This window comes from Photinus pyralis, unplaced genomic scaffold (assembly GCF_008802855.1).
Source record: "Photinus pyralis isolate 1611_PpyrPB1 unplaced genomic scaffold, Ppyr1.3 Ppyr1.4_unclustered_Scaffold4719, whole genome shotgun sequence".
In the NCBI taxonomy this organism is placed as follows: domain Eukaryota; kingdom Metazoa; phylum Arthropoda; class Insecta; order Coleoptera; family Lampyridae; genus Photinus; species Photinus pyralis.
In genome coordinates this window covers 83,144-106,484 of record NW_022171640.1, presented here as the reverse complement: position 1 = coordinate 106,484, position 23,341 = coordinate 83,144, and the positions used below count along the sequence as shown (strand labels likewise).

At 36.3% G+C, this 23,341-nt stretch overlaps 2 protein-coding genes across 3 annotated transcripts; one reads left to right on the top strand and one right to left on the bottom strand.

Annotated features, from left to right (window-relative positions):
* Positions 1–436: 436 nt before the first annotated feature.
* LOC116182327 (dedicator of cytokinesis protein 1-like) lies at positions 437–17,387 on the bottom strand (the record flags this gene model as incomplete). Of its 2 annotated transcripts, XM_031502850.1 has the most annotated exon segments (15): positions 437–882; positions 928–1,354; positions 1,402–1,557; positions 1,627–1,743; positions 6,624–6,798; positions 6,850–7,173; positions 8,197–8,488; positions 8,536–8,980; positions 9,027–9,233; positions 9,277–9,400; positions 9,453–9,697; positions 15,581–15,811; positions 15,869–16,147; positions 16,194–16,471; positions 17,215–17,387. In XM_031502850.1, coding segments are annotated over 15 exon segments (3,792 nt in total), but the record flags the coding sequence as incomplete, so codon positions are not given.
* Positions 17,388–22,127: 4,740 nt separating this feature from the next.
* Positions 22,128–23,074, top strand: LOC116182325 (uncharacterized protein K02A2.6-like). Its single transcript, XM_031502849.1, has 2 exons — positions 22,128–22,194; positions 22,245–23,074. Exons 1-2 carry the CDS (start codon positions 22,128–22,130, stop codon positions 23,072–23,074), a joined length of 897 nt encoding a protein of 298 aa, XP_031358709.1.
* Positions 23,075–23,341: the final 267 nt, after the last annotated feature.

The window sequence follows — 23,341 nt, the reverse complement described above, 5'->3', positions numbered from 1 at the left end:
CATAAATGCCTTATAAGTACGTTTCTTGGGTATCTAGAATTCTGTATACAACAATTACAAATCGAGATAGTGGGTTCATTACAGATTCCTGTATAATAATTAACAAAGGTAAAAAACTGACATTATTATTCATCTTTCTCGATGGTAGAGACATCTACGTCTTGTAATTTAAACTATTGAAAACAGTCACATATCTTGCCATTTAACCTGCGCTTCTGATAGTTATAAATTCAATGTCTCTAACCTGTAGTATCCGCGCTTAGCATTGACACGCGCAGTCCATCTCTACATGTCGATGTTAACCACAGCGCAAACAATCCAAAAACTTAACCTTAAATTGAAATCCAAAAAAACCTTATCTCGCTTTGGACCAATGCACATATGATTTGATCACTTTGATAGTGATTAAATGGCTGTTAAAATACACATTACTTACCAATAAATTTACAGTACAGCTCATTCTATTCTCCTTATTTTCATCAGTAATAATCGACCGATACTCCAGTAATCGTTCCATCAGACGAGAGACCATTTTGACGAATTTAATACCATCGTCCTTCATGGTCGTATGCTGACTGCATAAATCGATCATAATATCATGAAATAGATTTTTGAAGTGCTCATCGCCACGGCCACCTTCCACCAAGATATCCAACTTTGCTATCATCTCATTTTCGAAGTCGCAGAAATTCGCCTTTATATGTGATGAATCGCGTTTTGTGTCACCATAACTCTCCATTTCGTATCGAGACGAATAAAATTCGCACTGCATCATATCGAAAAATATGGGTATGGTCGCTTTGCGTAACTCCACTTCAGGTATAAGAGTCATCTCTAAAATTGAACCGACCAAGCTAGGAACAAACTGGACCTTATATTGGCCTAAAATTGAAAATGAAAAGCAATACTCTCACATAAGAGGCCTACCTAAATTAAACCACATAGAACGAATTTCGAAGCCTGTTTCTCTACGCATATCTTTGTAACGTTTAATGATTCGCATTCGTTTATTATGCGAAAAAGTCTCCAGCTGAAGCGCAGGCTGGGTCATGAATGCGATAGCACAATGGAAAAAATTACTCCATGCTTGATTGTCAAATTTGGCAAAAAAATGATCTCGTATGGTATGCGAGAAAAATCGCAACGATTTCAATATCACAGAATTTTGAAGCATAATCATGTCACACCAATCCGATGGAAAAACTGACTGATTTACGAGTTCCTTAAAAACCAACAAAATTTCCATCAAAAAGTCTAAAATATCAGTTCTCGTCCCGAATTGACCGATGTACTTATCATAATGATAATCTGTCATTTGACGAAAGATATCGATCATAATTGCGACTAAATTACCCTAAAAACTGTTATTATTTGGTGATCTTCGGATTAGGTAGCACTTACAGAGTAAGGATTTTCTTTATCCATATTTATATGACTTTGAATAACAGTGCGGAGATCTACAAGCATTATTTCTGTAATATCGTGCACGGTAGAACCGACATCTTTCCGAAACAACAAATCCAGAACATCGCTGAGTATTTTGATGCACAATTCAACCTATTACCAAAAAAAAAGGGTAAGCACATAGTGACACAAATGGTGAAAGATAAGTTTTTGGCGATTCACCTCTTCTGAATATCCTCTGTGTTGATTAAGACAATGTTGAGTTTCACCCAGCACTCGAGCGAGCTTGGCCACCGAGCGAAACTGTCTGCGGCCCTCCTGACGCCCCACTCCAGTTCCCTACAATACCCGGGGTACAACTACACTAATATATAGTTAATAAACATTGTTATTATAAACTAAAGTTAAATTTTAAAAATTAAAACCATCACCAAGAAGTATGCCACAATCCTTTCTATGCATGCAAACCAATTTCAAAACTATGATGTGCTTTAGAAGAGTGAAACTATAAGATTAAAAAAATCATGCTTTTTCTCCCAAAGATATTACCAATTAATCATGGATCAATCATTTGATTATTGATTATTTGATAATCCAAAATGAATTCGATAAACATTACTAATAATTAATAATTATAGAGTGAGTAACGTTTTGTACTCAAATTTGTTTATATCTGTCTACTTTGTTGATTACTGGTTTACTGGTTAATGTAACTTGTTTGTCGCTATGTAATGTGTAATTTGTTTTTTATCTATAATATTCAATGTAATTTAAAATATTCAGATATTTGTTGACAACTTCCACACAAACCTGTTTGTCTATGGAATAAATACTATTATTATTATTACTATTAATAGATCATGGTTAAAATTTTAGCAATTGATATAATGTTAAGGGTTTTTGTAGTTTACGAATTTGACAGAGTTTTTAATTTTGTTGGTACATGAGAGGTTTTTTGGTAGAGGCGGGCAAAATTCAATTTATTGAAAGTGGATATGGATATGGTCAGACCTGGCGAGTTACTTCAATTAGACTCGAAGCTAGTTAGCTTAACCCATGCTGCTTAAAAATGGCTCTATTGCTACACTAAACCTTGGATGAACTTTTTGTGGTAATTTTCTAATCACTCTAATCTCTTTAAATATAGCGGTACTAGTGTGCACCAAATAGATGACATTGTTTTAATGATTATTTAGTATAACAACTTATGTATTACTGTATAGCCTAAAATGTATAGGTGGCTTGGAATTATCCGGTCCAGATATTGAACAAAAGTCTGGCCCCGCAAATATTGATCGCGACCAGGAAACTAGGCTATGAATGTCGGACATTAATTCCCATCTCTATTTTCCACAACAAAAAAGCACATTATTGGTTGTTCTTAGTCCTGATGGTATACAGTGCGTCCCCAAAATGACTTCACCTATACATGTAATCGATAAACATTTTTGAATATCGTTTTGATGTTTTGGGATCAAGACCTGCTTGACCTGAAAAAAATTTCAAACACACTTTTACTTTTTAAAATCCAAGATGGCCATTACAATTAAGAAAACAATAATTTTATGTTGAGGTATAGTGCCATTTTGATCAATAATCCTGCAAACGGTTATTAAGAAAAGGTGTTTAGAATATGAAATTATGTCCATATGCAAACAAATATCGGCTCATTTTTATGAAACCAGTCTTGTAAAGAGTAACCACAGAAACAAGTATTCTGTAGTAAAACAAATTAATTATTATCACCTGTCTTTAAGATTACAGTGACATCTAAAACAATCTGTTTCACACAGAATTCTGTTTCTGTGGTTGCTATACGAGACTACCTAATCGTGATACAAGTGTGAAAAAAAAAATGGGGTGAACATAAAAACACACCTTCTCAATTATCATGTTCTCCAAGTATCCAGCGAAAATTTAGATTTTCCTAACAGCTAATCTTTGTATTAGGTGGAAAAACACCTCCTCCCAACATTCTAATCTCCTCGTGCAAAGTTCTAAAACTTCTTCGCATAATGTTCTCCTGGTAGTAACTTAGAATTTTCATTTTCGCAACAGATACCCCAGTATTAGGAGCATATCTCCAACGGCTTATTAAGAATAAGCATTTAAATATGTCAATGTTCCACAAGATCTATGAAAACATGGTTTGAATGAATTCTCCACGCGTGCTTTTCATTGATTCACTTCTCTTTGCCACGACCAAAATAGACCATGTAATTTTTAATTTTCCACACACAAAAAATTCCCCGACAACACGTGTGTATTAAACTGTGCAGAAATGAATTCAAAGATATTGCGGACGTAAACACGAAAAAAATCCAATTCATGTAAATGATTATTTATAAACGGTTAAAGACAGACCCCGTCGCAGAGTTTAGTCGGGCGGGAATTTAGTCTTTTACAATTCTTCCATAAACTTCTTTCTATTTGTTTCAGTTTTTCCTGCATTCTAAATTAGCAGAGCACCATCGCGATTTTCATAAGGAAACACCATACAACTCTCCTAGTGGAAGTATGATTAGACTGAAACCAAATTTGATCAGCAGTGTCCTTATTTTACACAGGATATTATACATAATCACAATTTTACAGGGTGTTCAAACAAATTAACCCCACTTGAAAATGAATCAAAAACTCTGTAGCACTATCTTTTGTAGGTTATACTGTTGATATTAATATTAATGTCACGTGATTTTAATTCTTGGATGATATTTATTTTTTTCTTTTTAATATTGAACCTCTCCTTCCTAATTTCTTACATTTTTCAAAGACTCGTTTGATTTCAGTAAAAAAGTTAGTCATTGCCACCATTGCCGGTATACCATTTCTTTTATAATTGCTGGAATTTTCCTACAACGTAACCAATGGGGTATAACGCGTGGCCGCTTTAGAATTAAAAAAGTATTTTTTAGATTTTTTTTTTTTTTTTTTTTTTGAGTTGGATCCATCGTATGCCTCGAAATGGGGGTTGGAAAATATAAATGTTATCAAAATCTCTAAAACCTTTCCCCATATAAGTTTTTATTCGTTGAAGTTTATTTTAAAAAATTAACAAGCGACTAGTTCGGCGTACTGCCGACATCAAGGCGATTGGAAAGTTAAACAAGGAAAACGGTAAATTACAAACGTTGAAGACGGATAAGACGAACATGTTGTTTTTTTAATTATAAACTGGCCGAAGCCAAGTGAAAAACCTGAAGGGTGGTTAAAACGGAAAGGTTGTCCTAAGTTTCAAGACGAATTAATTATCGAGCCTTGTTAAGACAACCAACCGGGGGGTTGAATTTTTACATTAAAGTTGAAATTTGGGTTAACACATTTCAAAAGAACGGGGGGGAAAAAATAAACTTATAAAAGTATTGAAACTATTAAGATGACTACATATTTAAATTATTTAAGTAAAGTTTAAATTCGAGATCATGCAGACGGCATGTCTCGAAATGATTGACAATTCGGTAGATTCCCCCCCGTTCTTTTGAAATGTGTTAACCCAAATTTCAACTTTAATGTAAAAATTCAACCCCCCGGTTGGTTGTCTTAACAAGGCTTGATAATTAATTCGTCTTGAAACTTAGGACAACCTTTCCGTTTTAACCACCCTTCAGGTTCTTCACTTGGCTTCGGCCAGTTTATAATTAAAAAAAAACAACATGTTCGTCTTATCCGTCTTCAACGTTTGTAATTTACCGTTTTCCTGTTAACTTTCACATCGCCTGATGATGGCAGTACGCCGAAACTATAGTCGCTGTTATTTTTAAAAAACTTCAACGAATAAAACTATATGGGGAAGGTTTAGAGATTTTTGATAACATAATGTATTTTTTAGAATTTATATTGTTCGGCATAGGAAAATTTACACATGTTCCGCTTCATAGCGAACGTGAACAAAAGTGTGTCCGGAAATAAAAAGCGATAACTGGTACATTTTCCATAAAGATGTGCATTTTCGACATAAGCGAAGCGAGACAGATGGGATTGTAAGAGAGTTTGTTGGCACCTTTTGCCATTTACAGAACCAAAAGTGCAATTATTGAGTGAAATTTATCTGAATAGTAGTGAAGAATTAGCAGTTTAATTTCAGGAAAAATATATTAAGTAGCGAGAACTCCTAAATGTTGAGTAAGTCATGAAGACATGTTTAGTTAAAGTTGAATTTGTGGCAAAGTGAGAGTTCCCTGCAATTTTAATTGTGGATTAAAAGGGGGGTTAGCCTAGTTAGACGTAAGGCAGTTTATTTTCGAGCGATAAAAATCTACTGGAATAAACCAATCCGTTTGGATATTCAAATAATTAACATTAAAATTCATCGTAATCAACAAAGAAGTTTTTCTTCGTATCGCCAACAGTAAGGACCGCTTAAAGGAAGTGTCTCAGGTGTCCTTCAGTGTCGCATTTTTATTAGTTGACAGATTTTCTCGTCTAATTGCTAGGCAACAGATTTTCATTAACTAAAAAACCCAAATTTACTCGGTCAAATACAAACCTCTTGTGCAATAATTATAAGTGACAAAAAATTAAAACTTTATTATTATAAATGCATTTCCTACAATTAAGCTAACTACAAAAATAGTGTAACATAATTGAATGAATTTTTTCTACATGTTAGTAGATGCCTAGTGCTGACCTCTCTCGAGAGAGAGAGGTTTAAATTTTTATTTAAATTCAAAAACGCAAAAAGTGTTTCACCCAATGTTTAGTTCATTGCTCATGCAAATTAATCGTGCTAGATTAAAAACATACTTCCAATAAATGCAATAAAAATCGTGCATGAATCTGAAGTTAAAAAAGATGCAACAATTAAGCCAAGCAAAACACTAAAACAAGTTATACAAAAAGCGAACAGAGATAAAAATGCCCAAAGTACCTTGAGAAAGAGTTAAAGAAGTCAGTAGAGGCGAGAGAAATGGAAGATTCGTTTTCGACAGAATTTGTTCCTGTAAAACTATAATGCTCATGACAGTACTCGGTGGCCAAGACAACTGTGTGCAGACAGAAAATAACAATACCTGTTTTCAAATATCTTTTGAAAACTTTACTTTCTGGAAGGAACTGTGCAGATATAAATGCAACATAACACAGTGCAAGTAATATTTTAATCGCTTCATATATACACTGTACAACAATGGTATGAACAATAATCTTTTTTTCATTTTTAATGTATCATGAATAATTAATATGTAAGCCAAGCAAAGCCAAACACGAAAAAATGTACATACCTCTTCACTAGTTTCGAACAATACTTTAATTTGTTTTGTAAAAACTGGTAAGAGAATTTGACGACATTCAGGATACAGGAATAACTTGCTGTGCACTATTTCATTAATAGTCATCATTTTCTGTTTTGTTAATCTATTTGGAGGGATATTCTTCAGTAAGTCGCACAAAATAATACTAGAAAAGAGAAAGGGAGGCTCCAGATGTAGGGCAAATTAATGTACTTACCTCAATTGTTTAGCATTAAACACCTTTAAAATATCAGGAATTGTACTAGGCAAATACTTTAAGCAAGCACCTTGTTCTCGAAGCAATGTGTCCGACGTTTGACACATCATCGTTACGATACTATGTAACAAACTTTTCAAACTTTCCTCGAAACTGTCGTCGTTCATCTCGGGATAAAGCTCGCGGAATAACAAACGAGACCGAGATACAAATCTCATGATGTACTGTAGAGCTTTCATTGCTTTGAATAGTATATTATCTTTCGCAATGGAGACTATCGATATTGCATTATCCACTAAATTTTTTATCACAACAATTAATTTACTGAAAAGAAAGATATATTTAAAAAAATTGACAAACGCCCACAATTAATTACTATTCGCCCCGCTTAACTATGGCGCACTAACAGCACCGATTTAAACATTCCATTTGAAATTATTTCACATCTTTGAGGTAAAAATTTTTTTTGTCCACCATTTTAATATTTTTAATTTAATCATAATCAATCATATATTTATACAGGGTCGCTATTAACGATGAGATATTATAGACATGAAAATTAGAACGCTTCCATTTAAATTTATTTAATATATTTTGAGGTTAAACAATTTTTATTGGCCGCCATCTTGAATTTTTTTGTGACAATACAGGTCATGTCAATGGGGAAGATTAAATTTTAATTTAATTCGTTAATGCCCGTTTGCACCGACAAATTTAAGCGGAACTTAAAATCCATGGCAACGATTATTGAGACAATGGTTGCCATGGCTTTTACGCTACGATTAAGCTAAGCCCCGCTTAAATTTGTCGGTGCAAACGGGCATAAAAATAATTAAAATTTAAAATACAAACAAGGGTTGTCCTCTCACTACCACGATAACAACTCTAAGAGTCTTAATTGGTTACAAGAAAGGAAAAAGAGATACTGAAATTGATTGATTTTGATTTTAATCGAGAGGGGGGAAGGGGGGCGTTAGCAATTTTAGATTTTTGAAAGGGGGGCCATGGAAATAAGTTTGGGAACCACCCTAAAAAATTATTGTATAAGCCCAGGAGTCATTCTCAAAGTTAGATATAATTTTACATTGACATTTGTCAGTGGCGACCTCTATTGGTTCTCATGAATTGTATGCCGTCGTCATTAACCAAGCATGACATATCTGGAGATTCTGGAGTGTTTAAATCTGTGCTAACAGGCTAAGCGTCTTATTAGCTCTCATTCTCTAGTATTCTAATTAACTAGTCTGTGCACATTGACCTTACGCCTGGTTATTGATAAACTCGCACGATTTTGTTTGGTTCAATTAAATAAAAATTAAGAAAAAAATTGCACGAAAACACTCTTACCTATATGCGAGTGTCGCACTAAAACTTTCTTTAATATACAAATCTAAAACTGGTTCAAAATGTTGATATTTCCAATCGCTACTGACTAGACTGATAATATGTAACAAACAATCGAAAACCATTTCGTCGTAAATATCAGATTCGGGATTGTCCATTAAAATATTAAACAAGGCATCTAATATGTCTTGCAAAAATTTCACTACTTCCTCACCATCTACCTTCATTAACGCAACGAGAGACTCCCGTAATGTCTCCTTGTGCGAGGCCCAATTTAACAGACCCAGTAAGTCAACTGTAATAAAAAAAGTTTCATTATTAAGCTAATCGTAATCGACATACTGTTCTGTGTAAGTTTTGTTGAGCAAATGTTAGTAGATATGGTAAAGCTGTCTTTTGTACTGAGAGATAGCCCGTTCGTTTGCGGCCTGCTACTGTCCTTTATTTCATCCACTGTTGACGGAAGCTTAAAGTAATCCAAACCAGAGTCGTCAAATTTCTTATGGTCAATTTTGTACACAATTAAGTTATGTTTCGCATCTTTGAGTGTTGTTCCATTTTCCTGCATTAACCGAACGTAGGACATCGCGAACGGTTTCTCACTTTTATCTTTGGCTTCGTTGGTGGAGCGATGTTTAAATGTGAACTTCAGATGACTACTTCTAAATTCCTCAATTGGTATCGCAACTTTAAAGGTTTCGCACCAATGGGGTTTGTATTCGTGATAGTACATTGCAGATCGATACTCATTTAAGGGAGGAGCACCCCCGCCTAGTGAGATCACACCCTGAAACAATACAGGTAACAAACAACTTTTAAAAGGGGACACTTACTGGTATAGCAACACCTTTTTCGTTACACACTTTAACAACCACTTCAACATTCTTCTCGCTAGTTTTGTTGCCTTTATTAAATTCGCCACAAACTAACGTTAGGTAAAGATCATTCCTAACATCGCCGGGTAAGATTACTTCGGGAAACCCCATTTTTCTTGCAATAGAAATATTACCCAGTATTAGGTGAGGATTTTCCTCCCTTACCTGAAAAGTCCTTGTAAGACGAACTCTCACTTAAATCTGTTACCTGTTTAAGATCACCGTGCAACAATTTCATGCTAACAAATAACGCCTGATTTTTGCCCTCATTTTTATTCGTGTCCTTATTTATAAATTTACGAAGTGTTTGATCTAAATTATCTTTATCACAACTGAAATAGAATAAACCGATTAAAGCATGCCAAATTTACACACGATCAATACCTGTAGAAGGGAACAACAAACTCCTGCTCTAAATCAGTCTCTAATTTACCGGACATGATTGGTGTAATATCCTTAGCAGCGACGCCAAACGGTTTCCTCACTTCCAATTTGCAATTTTTTTTATTATAATTTGTCGACATGGAACTTCGCCGATGGTCGATTTCTTTGTTTTCCATTGAACCCACTCGTATCACATAGCATACGAGGTATATTTTTTCCCTTTCCAAATCACGTTTTCCTAAATCCTGTTAGGGATGTACTCAATTAAAAAAGTGACCGACAACAGTTATTTGAAACGTGTTTTAAGTTTGAATGTAAAATCTCACTTGTTCTAGTTAAAAATAAGTAATAGAAGTGCTACAGTGTATTTAATTCACGAAGCTATAAATTGTTTCGAAAGAGGTGAAATGGTACGTTTCTCTGTTTCACACTATCCTCCCTAAGAAACCTGCTGTGTATAATTTAAACAAAACCAGTTTAGTAGTTTTACAGAGTCCTATCAGTACTGATGGATTTCAGTGCGTACGTATAAAAAAAATTTTAAAAAAAAAGGTTTTCACCTTAACGCGAGCTTTACTCGCATTGCACAGCCTGCGCATGCGCACACCTGATATTAAAATAAGCGATGTTTGCCTTTACTAGAAGAATTTTTTGTTAAAATTTCAGAAAAATATCTCTATCAATAAAAAATTTAACATTCCGCAGTCTGCGCATGCGCACATCTGATTTTTACAATATGCGATATGCTTGTCATTACTAGAAGTATCTGTGGTTAAAATTTCAAAAAAATATCTCTATAAATAAGAACGTTGACATTGCGCATGTGCACATTCATTAATCGTCAAGATTTTCTTGCTTGAGGGGCCAGAGCTATTAGCTACCGAATGCAAAAACAACGAACTATAACTTACCTGCGTGATTCATTTTCGTGATTAAAGGGAAGGAGGAAGGCAGAGAAAATAGAATATTTTGGAGAATTTGTTGATGTTTATTCTTCTTGCATTATATAGCGTAGATTTTGAATGCATGCCAGGCGATTTTTAAATGTTTCCCCATTAATTATCTACCAAGAAGCTTATCAATTACCATAAATAAATATTCTATGCTACTACCGAGGCTACTATCTTATAACCCAATTATTTGCTAAGCTATTTCGGTTTTAACAAATGCGCTTTATCTGCACAAGAGTTGTGCACAATTTATATTGTTGGTAGGATCACTACCACTAGTGTATATCCAAGTTTGCAAGCCATACAACTTTTGAAACGGAGTATTTGTGAGCGAAAGGCACGTTTTACCCAAACAGACACTACGAAGTACAGCAGTTCCTCATGGCATATTGAATACCTGGTATGAGGATGCAAAAACAAAAATGCAAAATAAAATAAACTAAAATTTAAAAAAAAACAAGAGTAGCATTCTGTGGAGGATAAAAACAACCCAAAAGATCAGGGGACAATGGTAAAATTAAAAAAAGCAGGAAAATAAAATAAACTAAAATAAAAAAAAACAAGAGCAGCATTCCGTGAGAAACCAAAAAACCCAAAAGAGCAAGACAATGGGCCCATTTTACAAAAAAAAAAAACACAAGAGCAGAGTACAATGGTCCGGTTTTTAAAAAACCAAAAGATGAAGAGTCAATAGTCCCATTTAAACAAAAACAAAAGAGCAGGGGTCAATGGGTCCCACTTCACAAAAAAAGCAAGATAGCAAGGAACCAAATGATCCCACAACCAGCAAAAGGCGCAGGCTACAAATTAAAAAAAAAACAGAGGACAATAACCCCATTTCAAAAAAAGTAAAAACAAAGTTTAAAAAAAGAGCACGATCCCGAGAGGAATGTGAAACAAAAAAATACATTTTTTTAAAAATTTAAAAATAAAAAATAAACAGAATGCTAATAAAAAATTACGCGAAAAATTGGAAGTACCGTTGACCAAAAAAATTTTAAAAAACCAAAAGAGCAGCATTCATTGCTGATGAGACAATCCCAATCCAATTTTTAAAAAAAACAATAATCAAGCAAGGGACATGGGCCCATTACCCAAAAAAAAACAGAAGAGCAAAAGACTCCACTTAAAAAAAACCAAAAGAGCAGGATACAATGCTCCCATTTCAAATAAGAGTGGGGGACAATGATCCCATTTCAAAAAACCAAAGAGCAGGGGACAATGGTCCTATTTTAAAAAATGAACAATAAAAGCAGAGGACAATGCACCCATTTCACCAAAAAAACCCAAGGAGCAGGGGTCTCATTAAAAAAAAACAAATGGTACAATAGTACCATTTCAAAAAAAAACAAGGAAGGAAACAATAATTACATTTTTTTAAAAAAAACCAAAAGGGGAGGATAGAGTCTCATAAAATAAAATAAACACAAAAAGAGCAAGGTCCTGAAGGGAATGAAAAAAAAAGGTTAAAAATTGAATATAGAAACCTGTTTCGCCGTTTTGCAATCGGCGCGAAGACGCAGGGAAAAACCTAACGAGCAAGAGACAATAGTCCCATTTAAAAAAGCCGTAAAAAAACCCAGAAGGGCAAGGCAGAATGGTCGCATTTAAAAAACCAAAAGAGCAAGGTCAATGGTTCCATTTCACAAAAAAAGCAAGATAGCAAGGGATTAAATGATCCCATTAACACAACCAGCAAAAGGCGCAGGCTACAAATTTAAAAAAAAACAGAGGACAATAACCCTCGCAATAACCCCATTTCAAAAAAAGTAAAAACAAAGTTTAAAAAAAGAGCACGATCCCGAGAGGAATTTGAAACAAAAAAATAAATTTAAAAAAAAATTTAAAAATAAAAAATAAAGAAAAGAATGCTAATGAAAAATTACGCGAAAAATTGTAAGTACCGTTGAGCAAAAAAATTTTAAAAAACCAAAAGAGCAGCATTCATTGATGATGAGACAATCCCAATCCAATTTTTAAAAAAACAATAATAAAGCAAGGGACAATGGTCCCATTTAAAATAAGAGTGGGGGACAATGATCCCATTTCAAAAAACCAAAGAGCAGGGGACAATGGTTCCATTTTAAAAAATGAACAATAAAAGCAGAGGACAATGCACCCATTTCCCAAAAAAACCCAAGGAGCAGGGGACAATGGTCTCATTAAAAAAAACAAATGGTACAATAGTACCATTTCAAAAAAAAGGAAGGAAACAATAATCACATTTTTTAAAAAACCAAAAGGGGAGGATAGAGTCCCATAAAATAAAATAAACACAAAAAGAGCAAGGTCCTGAAGGGAATGAAAAACAAAAGGTTAAAAATTGAATATAGAAACCTGTTTCGCCGTTTTGCAATTTATAATTAATTCAGTAAATCGTCGCGAAGACGCAGGAAAAAACCTAACGAGCAAGAGACAATAGTCCCATTGGTCAATGGTTCCATTTCACAAAAAACCAAAGGGAAGGGGGCAATGGCCCCCTTTCACAAAAAAAAACAAAATATCAGGGGCAATGGTCCTATTTAAAAAAAGCAGTGAACAATAGTCCCATTTCAAAAAAAAGTAAAAATAAAATAAAGAGGGGGTCTGCTAAAAAAAATTAATATAGGAAATCGGCGCGAGGACGCACGAAAATACCAAGAGAGTAGTGTACAATGAAATTTAAAATAATCAGAGAGCCCAAAAACTGTAAAATAAAACCAAGTCGGATTTATGGCTCAGTGGTAAGAGCATTGGGTTATAAATCCGGAGGTCGGGTGTTCGAACCTGGTTTGAGGTGAATTTTTCATCTGTGGCGGAGATGGAAATTACCTTAGAGCAGTTCCGAGCATTCTACCGGCTACTCCGAATTAGGTTTTCCTGCAGTTTTCCTAATTCGTAAGGTAAATACCGGAGTAGTATAGACCATCTTAAGACCTTCTGCAGAGTGCAGAGGCACCTCTAAATAGCATTATGCGGGTCACTCTGTAATTGGGCGCATGCCTGTTGAGGGCCCAAAACAAGAGAGGGATAATAAAATAAAATAAAACAAATTAAAAAAATAAGAGTAGTATTCCGTGGGGAATAAACAAAACCCAAAAGAGCAGGGAACAAGGGACCCATTTAAAAAAACAAAACAGCAGGGAACAATGGTCTCATTTTAAAAAGCCCCAAGAGCAGGGGACAATGGTGCCATGTGAAAAATACCAAAAGATAAGGAGACAATGGTCCCAAAAAAAAAACCCAAAAGGTAGATCTTTTGTATAAATACTTGAGTAGGTATAGTTTTAATGTAAATATAAAGATATTTTCATTTAAAAAAAATAGCAGAGGACAATGGTCGCATTTAAAAGAACCAAAAGAGCAGGGGACAATAGTCCAATTTAAAAAAAAATCAATAGAGCAGCATTCCGCTCAAAACCACTTAATAGTTAAAGTGGGCAGAATCCAATTTGAGACAAAATTTGGGAAAATATTCATTAAGTAATTAGTTTTTTGTGAATTTTGCATACTTATTAAATTTTTAAAGGTCACAAAATTTCCATACCTATCAAAAAATTGCCAGGTGTTTCACTGTACAAACTCCTCATCAAAATTTTTGTTAAACGACAATTAAAAAATTCTCAGAAGCAGGTAGGTAGCTGAACTGTATTGAAAGCTGTTATGTGAGAACATTTTTTTGTGTGAAAATTGGAAAACAATAAACCCATTAACGACAATTAATATTATCAAATACCTAGGTACATAACTCATGTTATTCTGTGGTCAGACGTCTAGAAAATTAATTTTATTTGTTGACCAATTTTTCTAAAATTTAAACAGCACGCCCTTGTTTTACAACAAACAATGATTGAAATTCGAATCAACTGTCAATCAATAAAAACATGCATGTGCGAACAAGAACACTTGTAATTAAAAAATAACAATTTTGAATTGTTAAAATGTAAATTCGGAAAGTATGCAACTATTTAAAAAGCGGTTGATTAACAAAGGTCAAATGAACTTTTGTTTCAATACATTTGATCAACTTTGGGTACGTTCCACTTAACGCCCGCAACGACCACAACGCCCGGCTGCCGTTCCACATAACGACCACAGTCGTTACGCAATCGCGACGTCAGATATGACGTCATTACTAGCGACCGCAACGAGCCCACGGCGCTCGCCTATCGTACCTGGGTCAGCATGGGCGTTCTAATTTTATAACCTTACATTCTTGACAGGAGACATTTCTAGAGACATTTAACTGTCAGACACTGATTGTTTGAACACGCATGCGTTACAAATTTTTCGTTTTCGCTATGGAGAAAATATAATTACGTGTTTCAGAACGTAACCTTGTGGTGGACATTACATTATGGTCATTATGGATGTTCTACATGCACAAACTGGTAAGTATATATGCTGATTCGTGAATGTTAAAGTTATTTGTTAAGGAAAATTCTGCTTTAACACAATTTTCTTTATTGTAGATCAAGGATGATTATGATAGATTATAAATGGTAATGCAACGATTGATGAAAATGAGAATGTACGTTAGTTTTGAATGAAGAAGAGAAATTGTTTTCGAAGCAGCATTCCCACAAGAAATCCTGGGGAGAAGTGTTCATTATAATCGTATTAAGTATGGCCGCAGCATTCATGATAGAAATTCAAAAGTCGTCTTCAATATTTTATTAACAAGAAGCGATATCTTGTGTAAAGCGAAGAAGTATGTGTCAATAATTGGTACTGGAAAATAAAAAAATATTTACTAACTTAATGTGACTTCTGAATTCATAATCCACCCCACTTTGTATCCTTTACGCATTGCGATCTCCTCAACGGCATCCATGTTGGAAAACTGTTCACTCACGCGTGACGTCACGCGACCGTACTCAAAAGCGTTCCACTTAAGGTTTCGCCCACAACGCCTCTAAGCTAGTGGAACGACAAAACCGCGGTCGCGGTCGTGATCGTTACGGGCGTTAAGTGGAACGTACCCTTTATAGTTGATCCAGTTGTAATTAATTTTTGTTGATCAACTATACTCGATTCGTGAGAAGTCACCTTAAATTAAATCAGTTCTGGGACACCCTGTATTGTGTAAACAGACAAATCAACCAAATACCTACTTGCATACACTAAAGAGATCTTGTAGCTATTACATCAAATAAACCCCACCAATAAATATTATTATTATTATTATTAAATACCTACCGTAAACATAACTCTAAGAGTGTACATCTGATCTAAATCACTCATAAGCCCATCCTTGGACCATCGAACGACATAATTTTCCGTAATTGCCTTATTCTCCTTTGCATCGTATAACGTCATAAGTAATTCTGCATCCTCTGTCATTTTACAAGTAAAGTTCTTGACCGCCACAACAAAAATGTGTGAATACTGTTGAAGAGCGGTCCGTGCCGGACTGTCCCTGTGTTCACTCTACAAATTTGATGCAAATAAGGCGAACACTAACTAAAAAGAATTGAAATTACTTACCACTTTATTCCTTTTGTCCCTAATACGTTCTGCCGCATTCTTGTGATGATAATACAATTGTATTGTACTAGTTTTCTCAGGATCAATTAAGTTACCGTCTTTATCTCGTACAATCATATCGAGTCCCAACAGTTTGTTGCCCATATCTATTTCCGAAGTGATCTGTTTCGTCATACGTTTCAGTTCATCAACCGGTAGTGTGCCACTAATTATTTTACTTCTATGCTTAATTAAATCGTAAATTTGATTCTTCATCCGTTCAAACTCTCTACTATGCATCTACAAATGTTGTTATATAAACGAAATCACAAATGACCAATCTTACAACGTATAAATCCTTCCAATGTGCACCCCATTCTCTTAAAATCGTCGTGATTTCGTGAACAATTAAAGGTTGTTGTGGTATAAAAACGAGATTAGGACCGCTCCTGTCGATCGTGCATTCTGTGATATGTATATACGATTTGGGAAAGATGCCTTGTACCCTACGGTCCGATGTAGAGTACCCATAATACCAATTCTCCTCCTCTTCGAGTATGTGAACGGTTTCACCAACAGTGAGATTGAGTTTACAATCATCATTTGAGATGATATTATAGATTGCTGCAATTAGACAATGACGAATTAATAAAGAATCTATTTTTATTTGTTTGACCTTTTTATTTAATTTTTCGACCTAATGATCAACTGACAGTCGATAATAGAATTTCAGAGTTATTTATGGGTGTCATTTTAAATTATTGCTAATAATAAGGATGCTTCAATTACTTCCTTATGCATGTTGTGATAACACCAGCAGTAGGGCACGGTTTGATATCTAAAATTCTTCTAAAATGAGATAGCCCGAGTTTCGAATTTTTTTGCAGACCACGGAAAATGTGGACTGTTATGGTTATAATCAGTTGTGGTTTTATGTGGAATTGCACACATTTTAAGTAATTCCATAAATCTGAGTAAAATTCGAAACGTATTGTGCTTGTGAGTTTTTCAGGCTACATAAAAAAAATAATTGCCTCTATAATTAGGCTCCCGTGTATGTTTTAATTTATTACATAAAGTCGCAATTTTTAATAATGAGTCAGTAATCACTATTATGATCACATACAGTAGCGGAGTTAACTATGTGGAAAATTGTGATTCACTTCTTTCCTTGAGGAAGTTCAGGAAATCATAATTTTTCTATCTATTATGTGGGAGGGGCCCTTACATATATTCTAAATAAACTTATCTTAATTTCGGATTCACAAATACGCGAATTTAAATGCTCAAAAGTTGTTGGTAAATATGATAATTTAAAGGGAAGTTGGTCACCTTTAGGCGCCTAAAAAAGCGTAACGCTTTCGTACCTATTCCATAACATCTATTGTCGGTAACCGATCGCCACTCACTCATTTTTAAATAATAAATAAATTGTTTGAAAATAAAATAAAATTAAAAAACAGAAGTTTCACACACACTCACACATCAAAACCACAACCTATTTATATTCAACCATTTCTATTTGTTTGTGCGGCGGCACCGACATCTTACGTAAGCTTCTGGCGATAATTGCAGTTTTTGCAGATTACTATCTCGCGTTTTATCTATGAACTTTGGGATTGTTATAATATACAGTATGGTCCAGTATACGAGATTGCAAGCAAAGTTCAGCGTTCAGCACAGATCTAAAGCTAGTTTTACATCAACAATTTCTTCCATCAATAGAGGAAATATGTTATGTTATTCACTTGCCATAAATTCCTGTTGTAAACATGTTTGATTTTAAATTTTTATAAAGACGAAGTACCTAGAGTCATTTTATCATTGAATTGATACTTATAAATTCAATGATTTTATTGTAAATTATATTATTTTAACACATATTCAAAATCCCCATTAATCCCGCCCCGGGAATTCAGTCAAAATCGAAGATGACGGAGAAATTTTGTATTTTTCAATGAAAAACTTATTAAACTTTGTTATTTCAACGAAATTTGGCAAAAATGTTTAGAATACAAAAATCGCAAAACTCTTGTGAAAATAAAACCATTTTTTAAAAACAGAAATAACTTATAGTAAATAGTTATAAGGTTATAGACTCAGTTCTCGATGCTTACCTTCTTGGAAGATGATTAATGGGGTAGGTGATCTTTACAATGTATACAAAGTTGACCAAAAAATAAGTTACAACCAACAACTTTTTTTTAACACATTTTTAATTTCATTTTGGAATTTTACATAGTCTTTCATGTACAGAGTGTCTCATTTTCGACACTTTTATAGGCGTTATGATCTCTTTTTGGGTCAAACTTAAAATGATAAAATCAAAATTTGAGCATTTTTGATACGGTGTAATACCCTTGCCTTTGCTGAATGCTGCCCAAGGCCCAAGCTGCTATAGTTCTGAGGATGCCCGCTATATGATCATCATTCAGTTATTAAAGTGTTTTTCTTTGCATCGGTAACCTGCACAAAATGTCAAAAAATATTCCATGTATTCAATGAATAAATATTCCGTTACAACGGAGATAAATCAAACAATTTTCAATTTCAGAATGGCCCTATATATTCTTAGTAAAAACAGAAACAAAAAAATGTTTCTTGAAATTTATTGATGAATAATCTGTCGTTTTCAAAATAAATATACAGTATCATGGGGTAAAAATTTATTGGATCTAATCTCATTTTTTTAAATGGCACACTCTGGATATTTTAATCTAAAAATAGCATATTAAATTCTCTTTGAAGAGACAGACACACTGAATAAGAAGAGTAAAAATTTACTCTATGGTAATGAATAATGAGTATCTTAACTGTACAATTGCACACTCGGCTCCTACTCTTGGCTATATGCGATGTTATTACCGCGGGATTTTGATCATGCGTTTCACTACGTTGGATAAAACCACGTCCTGTCTTGGTGAGTTTCCAATGAATCTCTGGGTTCTCTCTCCTTCGGGTAGGTTTCGGCGCACGTTTCTGTTATTGTACCAGTCGTCTGGCATGTTCCATAATGGAGCTTCTCCATTACCTCTGATACAACTCCAGTTGCTCGTTTTCGCTGCTCGGTCTTCTCCAGGTCCATCTTCTTTCCAGAGTTGGAAACCGAAGCATATCGCGGCTCCCATGATTGCCCTTGAGCTAGTTGACGCAGACGTACCTTGTACGGTTCTGCTCCGCCAGTTCTCTCATGCTTATACATTGGTCGTGGTTCAATAACCTGCGTTTCTCCTCTTGAAAGACCCAGATTCTTAAATATTGTTTGGACGCTGTATGTTCCTACGCTTTCCGATATGAGACAACAGCCTGATATAACGTAAGTTAAAACGAGTATTTGGAATATACTCGTCAAATGAATCTACCGTAATTCCATACGCCGCTAACCTCTGTTCTATTATGGGGCTTCGCTGGCCGATTGGGCTGAAATTTCCGATTAAATTTGTTGTAAATTCCGTTCCTGCGGGTTTTCCAATATGGAAGTTTGGCACTGGTTCAGCATCTTCAGATGCCAGCGCCATGGGCATATCTCCGGCTATTCCTAGGGACGGTACTTCTTCGAACAAGTTGTGCGTGTTCAAATTGACTGCGTTCGCGTGGTATCCACCCATACCTTGCACTACAGTGATAGGGAGTGAAGGAATTTCCAATCTCGTTTCTCTCCCCCAGTTGTCTATATACGTACCGACTACCGATCTCGCTCAGGTACACATATAATGGTTGCGGAACATTGAATTGTTCGTCCGCTGTGGCTTCGTGCATGTCCTTCTCTTGGTTTGTCAAGATATCTCCTTGTTTGACTTTAACATTGATAAGTTTTAAATACAGCAAAGCTACGCATAGTAAACTATTTCCTCGCGAACAATAACGCTGTCGAGTTGTCTCTCATCCGCTCGATATCCGTTATAAGTTTCAACCGCCAAATCAATTATCTTCGCGTAGTTAGCCACCAAGGATTCCTTTGGAGTTATCTCTGTCACTGAACAACCCTGTCCGAATATCTCTTCTGAAATGACTGAATCATTTCTTTGCGGCGGTGTTTGGGGGTTTCCAAAATGTATTGGTTCAGGAATGGGAACCTGAATTGGTTGTACTGGTGCTCTCTTTCGTCCAATTTTGCTTGGGTCAAAGTTTTTTGCCTTTCCTTTGTACTCCGGACCACCCGGACCCGGTCCACACTTAACCGCGCATTACGTCCTGAACCGTACGCGGTGCCGTCGGTACAAGGAATTTTATCCGCGCTCGCTGGCGGGAAAGTGTTCGCTAAATTGGATTTAGCCCAGGCTTACCTACAGTTGAGTTGAGTGTCGATCGCGAGGCTGCGGAAGCACAGACAATAATAACGCATAAGGGGGCTTTTAAATGCAATCGTTTGCAATTCGGAATTTCCGTCGCGCCTCAGATATTCCAAAAATTCATGGACATGAGACTGGCGGGTATCTCGGGAGTGTTACCGTACTACGACGACATACTAGTCGTGGGAAGTTCCGATGACGATTTAGACACTAAAGTGCGCACGGTACTGTCGAAATTTCGTGAAGACGGGCTACAATTGCGCCGGGAAAAATGTATTTTTCGTACAAAATCCATTGAATTCCTCGGGTTTAGAATAAGCGAAGACGGTATTCGCCCAACGAAAGATAAAATCGCGGCAATAGTAAACGCGCCTCCTCCAACTAATGTGACAGAATTACAAGCATTTTTGGGGTTGGTCAATTTTTATCACGTGTTCATGAAGGACAAAGCGACCATCGCTAAACCTTTACATGCGTTACTTCAAAAGAACGCTCAATGGCAATGGCGAACGTCAGAACGAGAGGCTTTCCAAGCTTTAAAGGATTGCTTAATCAGGGAGCCCGTGCTGGCTCACTACAATGACCGGAGAAACTTATTTTTGACTTGCGACGCGAGTCCGTATGGGGTAGGTTGCATTCTTAAGGCGGTTGCACATCAAACGTAAACGAAATCATAAACGTAACCACAATTCGTAAAATTTGTGTGTGTTCACATCGAAGGTAATCTATAACCTTAATTTTGAAATTTTCCTGAAATACGCGGCAAACAAGAAATGGCTAAAAATGATTATGCGTTTTGCTTAACATTGCTATTGTACACTCGTAATCGAAATAAAACAACTCTGGGTAATGGAGTTAAGAAAAGACGATGGTGGGTGCGACCCTTAAATTCCACATCTATTATCTCAAGGGCAGACGCAGACATACTCTTTTTTATTATACACTAAACAAGCAATAAGCAAATTATTTAGACTAAATAGCGGTTTATTTTGAGTAAAAGTGGCACCTTGAAATTGAAAACATGAAATAGATTTAGGTTATAAACAATCAGCTGACGAATGCGAGCATGCGCTATAAGCTTTTTTACATAATCAGAAACACAAAGTTGAAAAATTTGAACTCAATTTTACGAGTTATGTGTGATGAAGGTCACCCAATAACCGTAATCATAAGCGTAACTCCATGTAGCAAAGGACATATATTTCAGGTATTTGAACTTTATGATTATGGTTCTGATTACGCTTACGTTCGCTTTAGTCAGTTGGACGACCGGGGGCGAGACGTTCCAGTGGCGTATCACAGCCGTTCTTTGTCGTCAGCTGAGAGGAAATACGCTCAAATCGACAAGGAGGCACTCGCTATCATCACGGGTGTTAAAAAGTTTCACGAATACATCTACGGCCGAGGGGTGACAATAACAACGGACCATAAACCTTTATTGGGAGTCTTCAATCCGAAGAAGGGGGTTCCAGACATTCTATCACCTAGGATGCTAAGATGGACACTAATGCTATCTGCGTACGACTACGAACTAAGGTACGTGCCAGGAGCTAAGATCCAGAATGCTGACGCATTAAGCAGACTGCCCCAAAAAATCAAGGTTCCAGAACCTCCGCCATCTGAAGACGTCTTAATGCTGGAAAACATTCCAGAAAAGCTAATCAGCGCCAGAGAAATTGCCCAGGAAACCAAACGAGATCCTGTTTTATCAAGGGTTATGCAGTGGATCTGGAAGGGATGGCCTGACAACGGGAAAAATTTGCCAGATGAATTTACTCCTTACAACGCAAACATGAGCTAAATTGCTACCAAGATTGTCTCCTGTGGGGCACCAGGGTTATCGTTCCACTAGGGGTGAGGGACACTGTGCTAAAAATGCTCCATTCGGCTCACCCAGGTATCGTCAAGATGAAACCTCTCGCGCGTTCGTACGTATGGTGGCCGAATATCGACAAACAAATTGAGAAGCTGGTTGGGTTGTGTAGAGAATGCCAAGAAACATGCCGAGGAAGTCGTCTATTCATCCTTGGGAGTGGGCTAGAGCTCCGTGGTCGCGTATCCACATTGATCACGCCGGACCAATGAAAGGAAAACTTTTCTGGTAGTGACCGACGCCTATTCCAAATGGCTCGAGGTAAAACTAGTGCCAAATACCTCGAGTGCTGTTACAATCGGGGTGCTACGAGAATTGTTCGCCACCCACGGCATACCGGATGTTGTCGTATCCGACAATGGAACGAGTTTCAGCTCTTCCGAATTTAAGCAGTTCCTGAAAAACAACATGATTCGACAAGCTTTAGTGGCACCATACCATCCGAGCAGTAATGGTCAAGCAGAAAGAATGGTGCAAAATGTAAAAAACGCTATCCGGAAAATGACCGAGGGAACAGCAGAAGGAAATCTACAGTTGGCTTTAAGCAGATACTTATTAGCCCAACACATTACACCACACTGCACAACAGGCCGATCACCGGCGGAGATCTTGATGGGTCGTAAGCTAAACACCGTCTATGATCGCATGCAGCCTGATTTCCGTAAGGAAATGATGGCCAAACAAAAAGACGAATATCCAATCCCAGGGAAAGATCGAGTGTTCCAAGATGGAGATGCAGTTTTCGCAAGGTCATTCACACCAGGATCAAAATGGCTGCCAGCACAAGTCGTGAGTACTACGGGACCCGTAAGTTACCGTGTACAAACACCAGATGGGCAAACATTACGCCGCCATTCCGACCAAATTAGGGCTCGGGTAGAAGAACCGACCGAAAGTTTGGGAACACTGGGTGATCCCGAAATTCCACCGACAACACCAGAAGTTGCCAACTGCAGCGAACCGCAGCAGCAGGACAACGGGGATAGCCAAATCGTGGAGATCAAGAAGCCACCAGAAAGATCGAGGCGGGCTCCAAAATACTTGGAAGATTTCGTGCCGTAGTTTCAATCCGGGGGGAAGGAGTGTGGTGTATGCGCTAGTGCTATTTCTTAAGTTGGCAATAGCGTGTCATGGCGACCGCATGTAAATAAAGTAGTCATTCACCTCAACAGTCTTTGAATTACGATACCCACGTGTTACACTTTAAAATATCCACCCAGCGTGTGAGAAGATACAAAAGTTTGTTATTTAGTAGAAAGATCCGTATCATTGAATTTTATTATTCAATGCCCGTATTCATATAGCGAACGAATTCGGCCGAATGGGTTC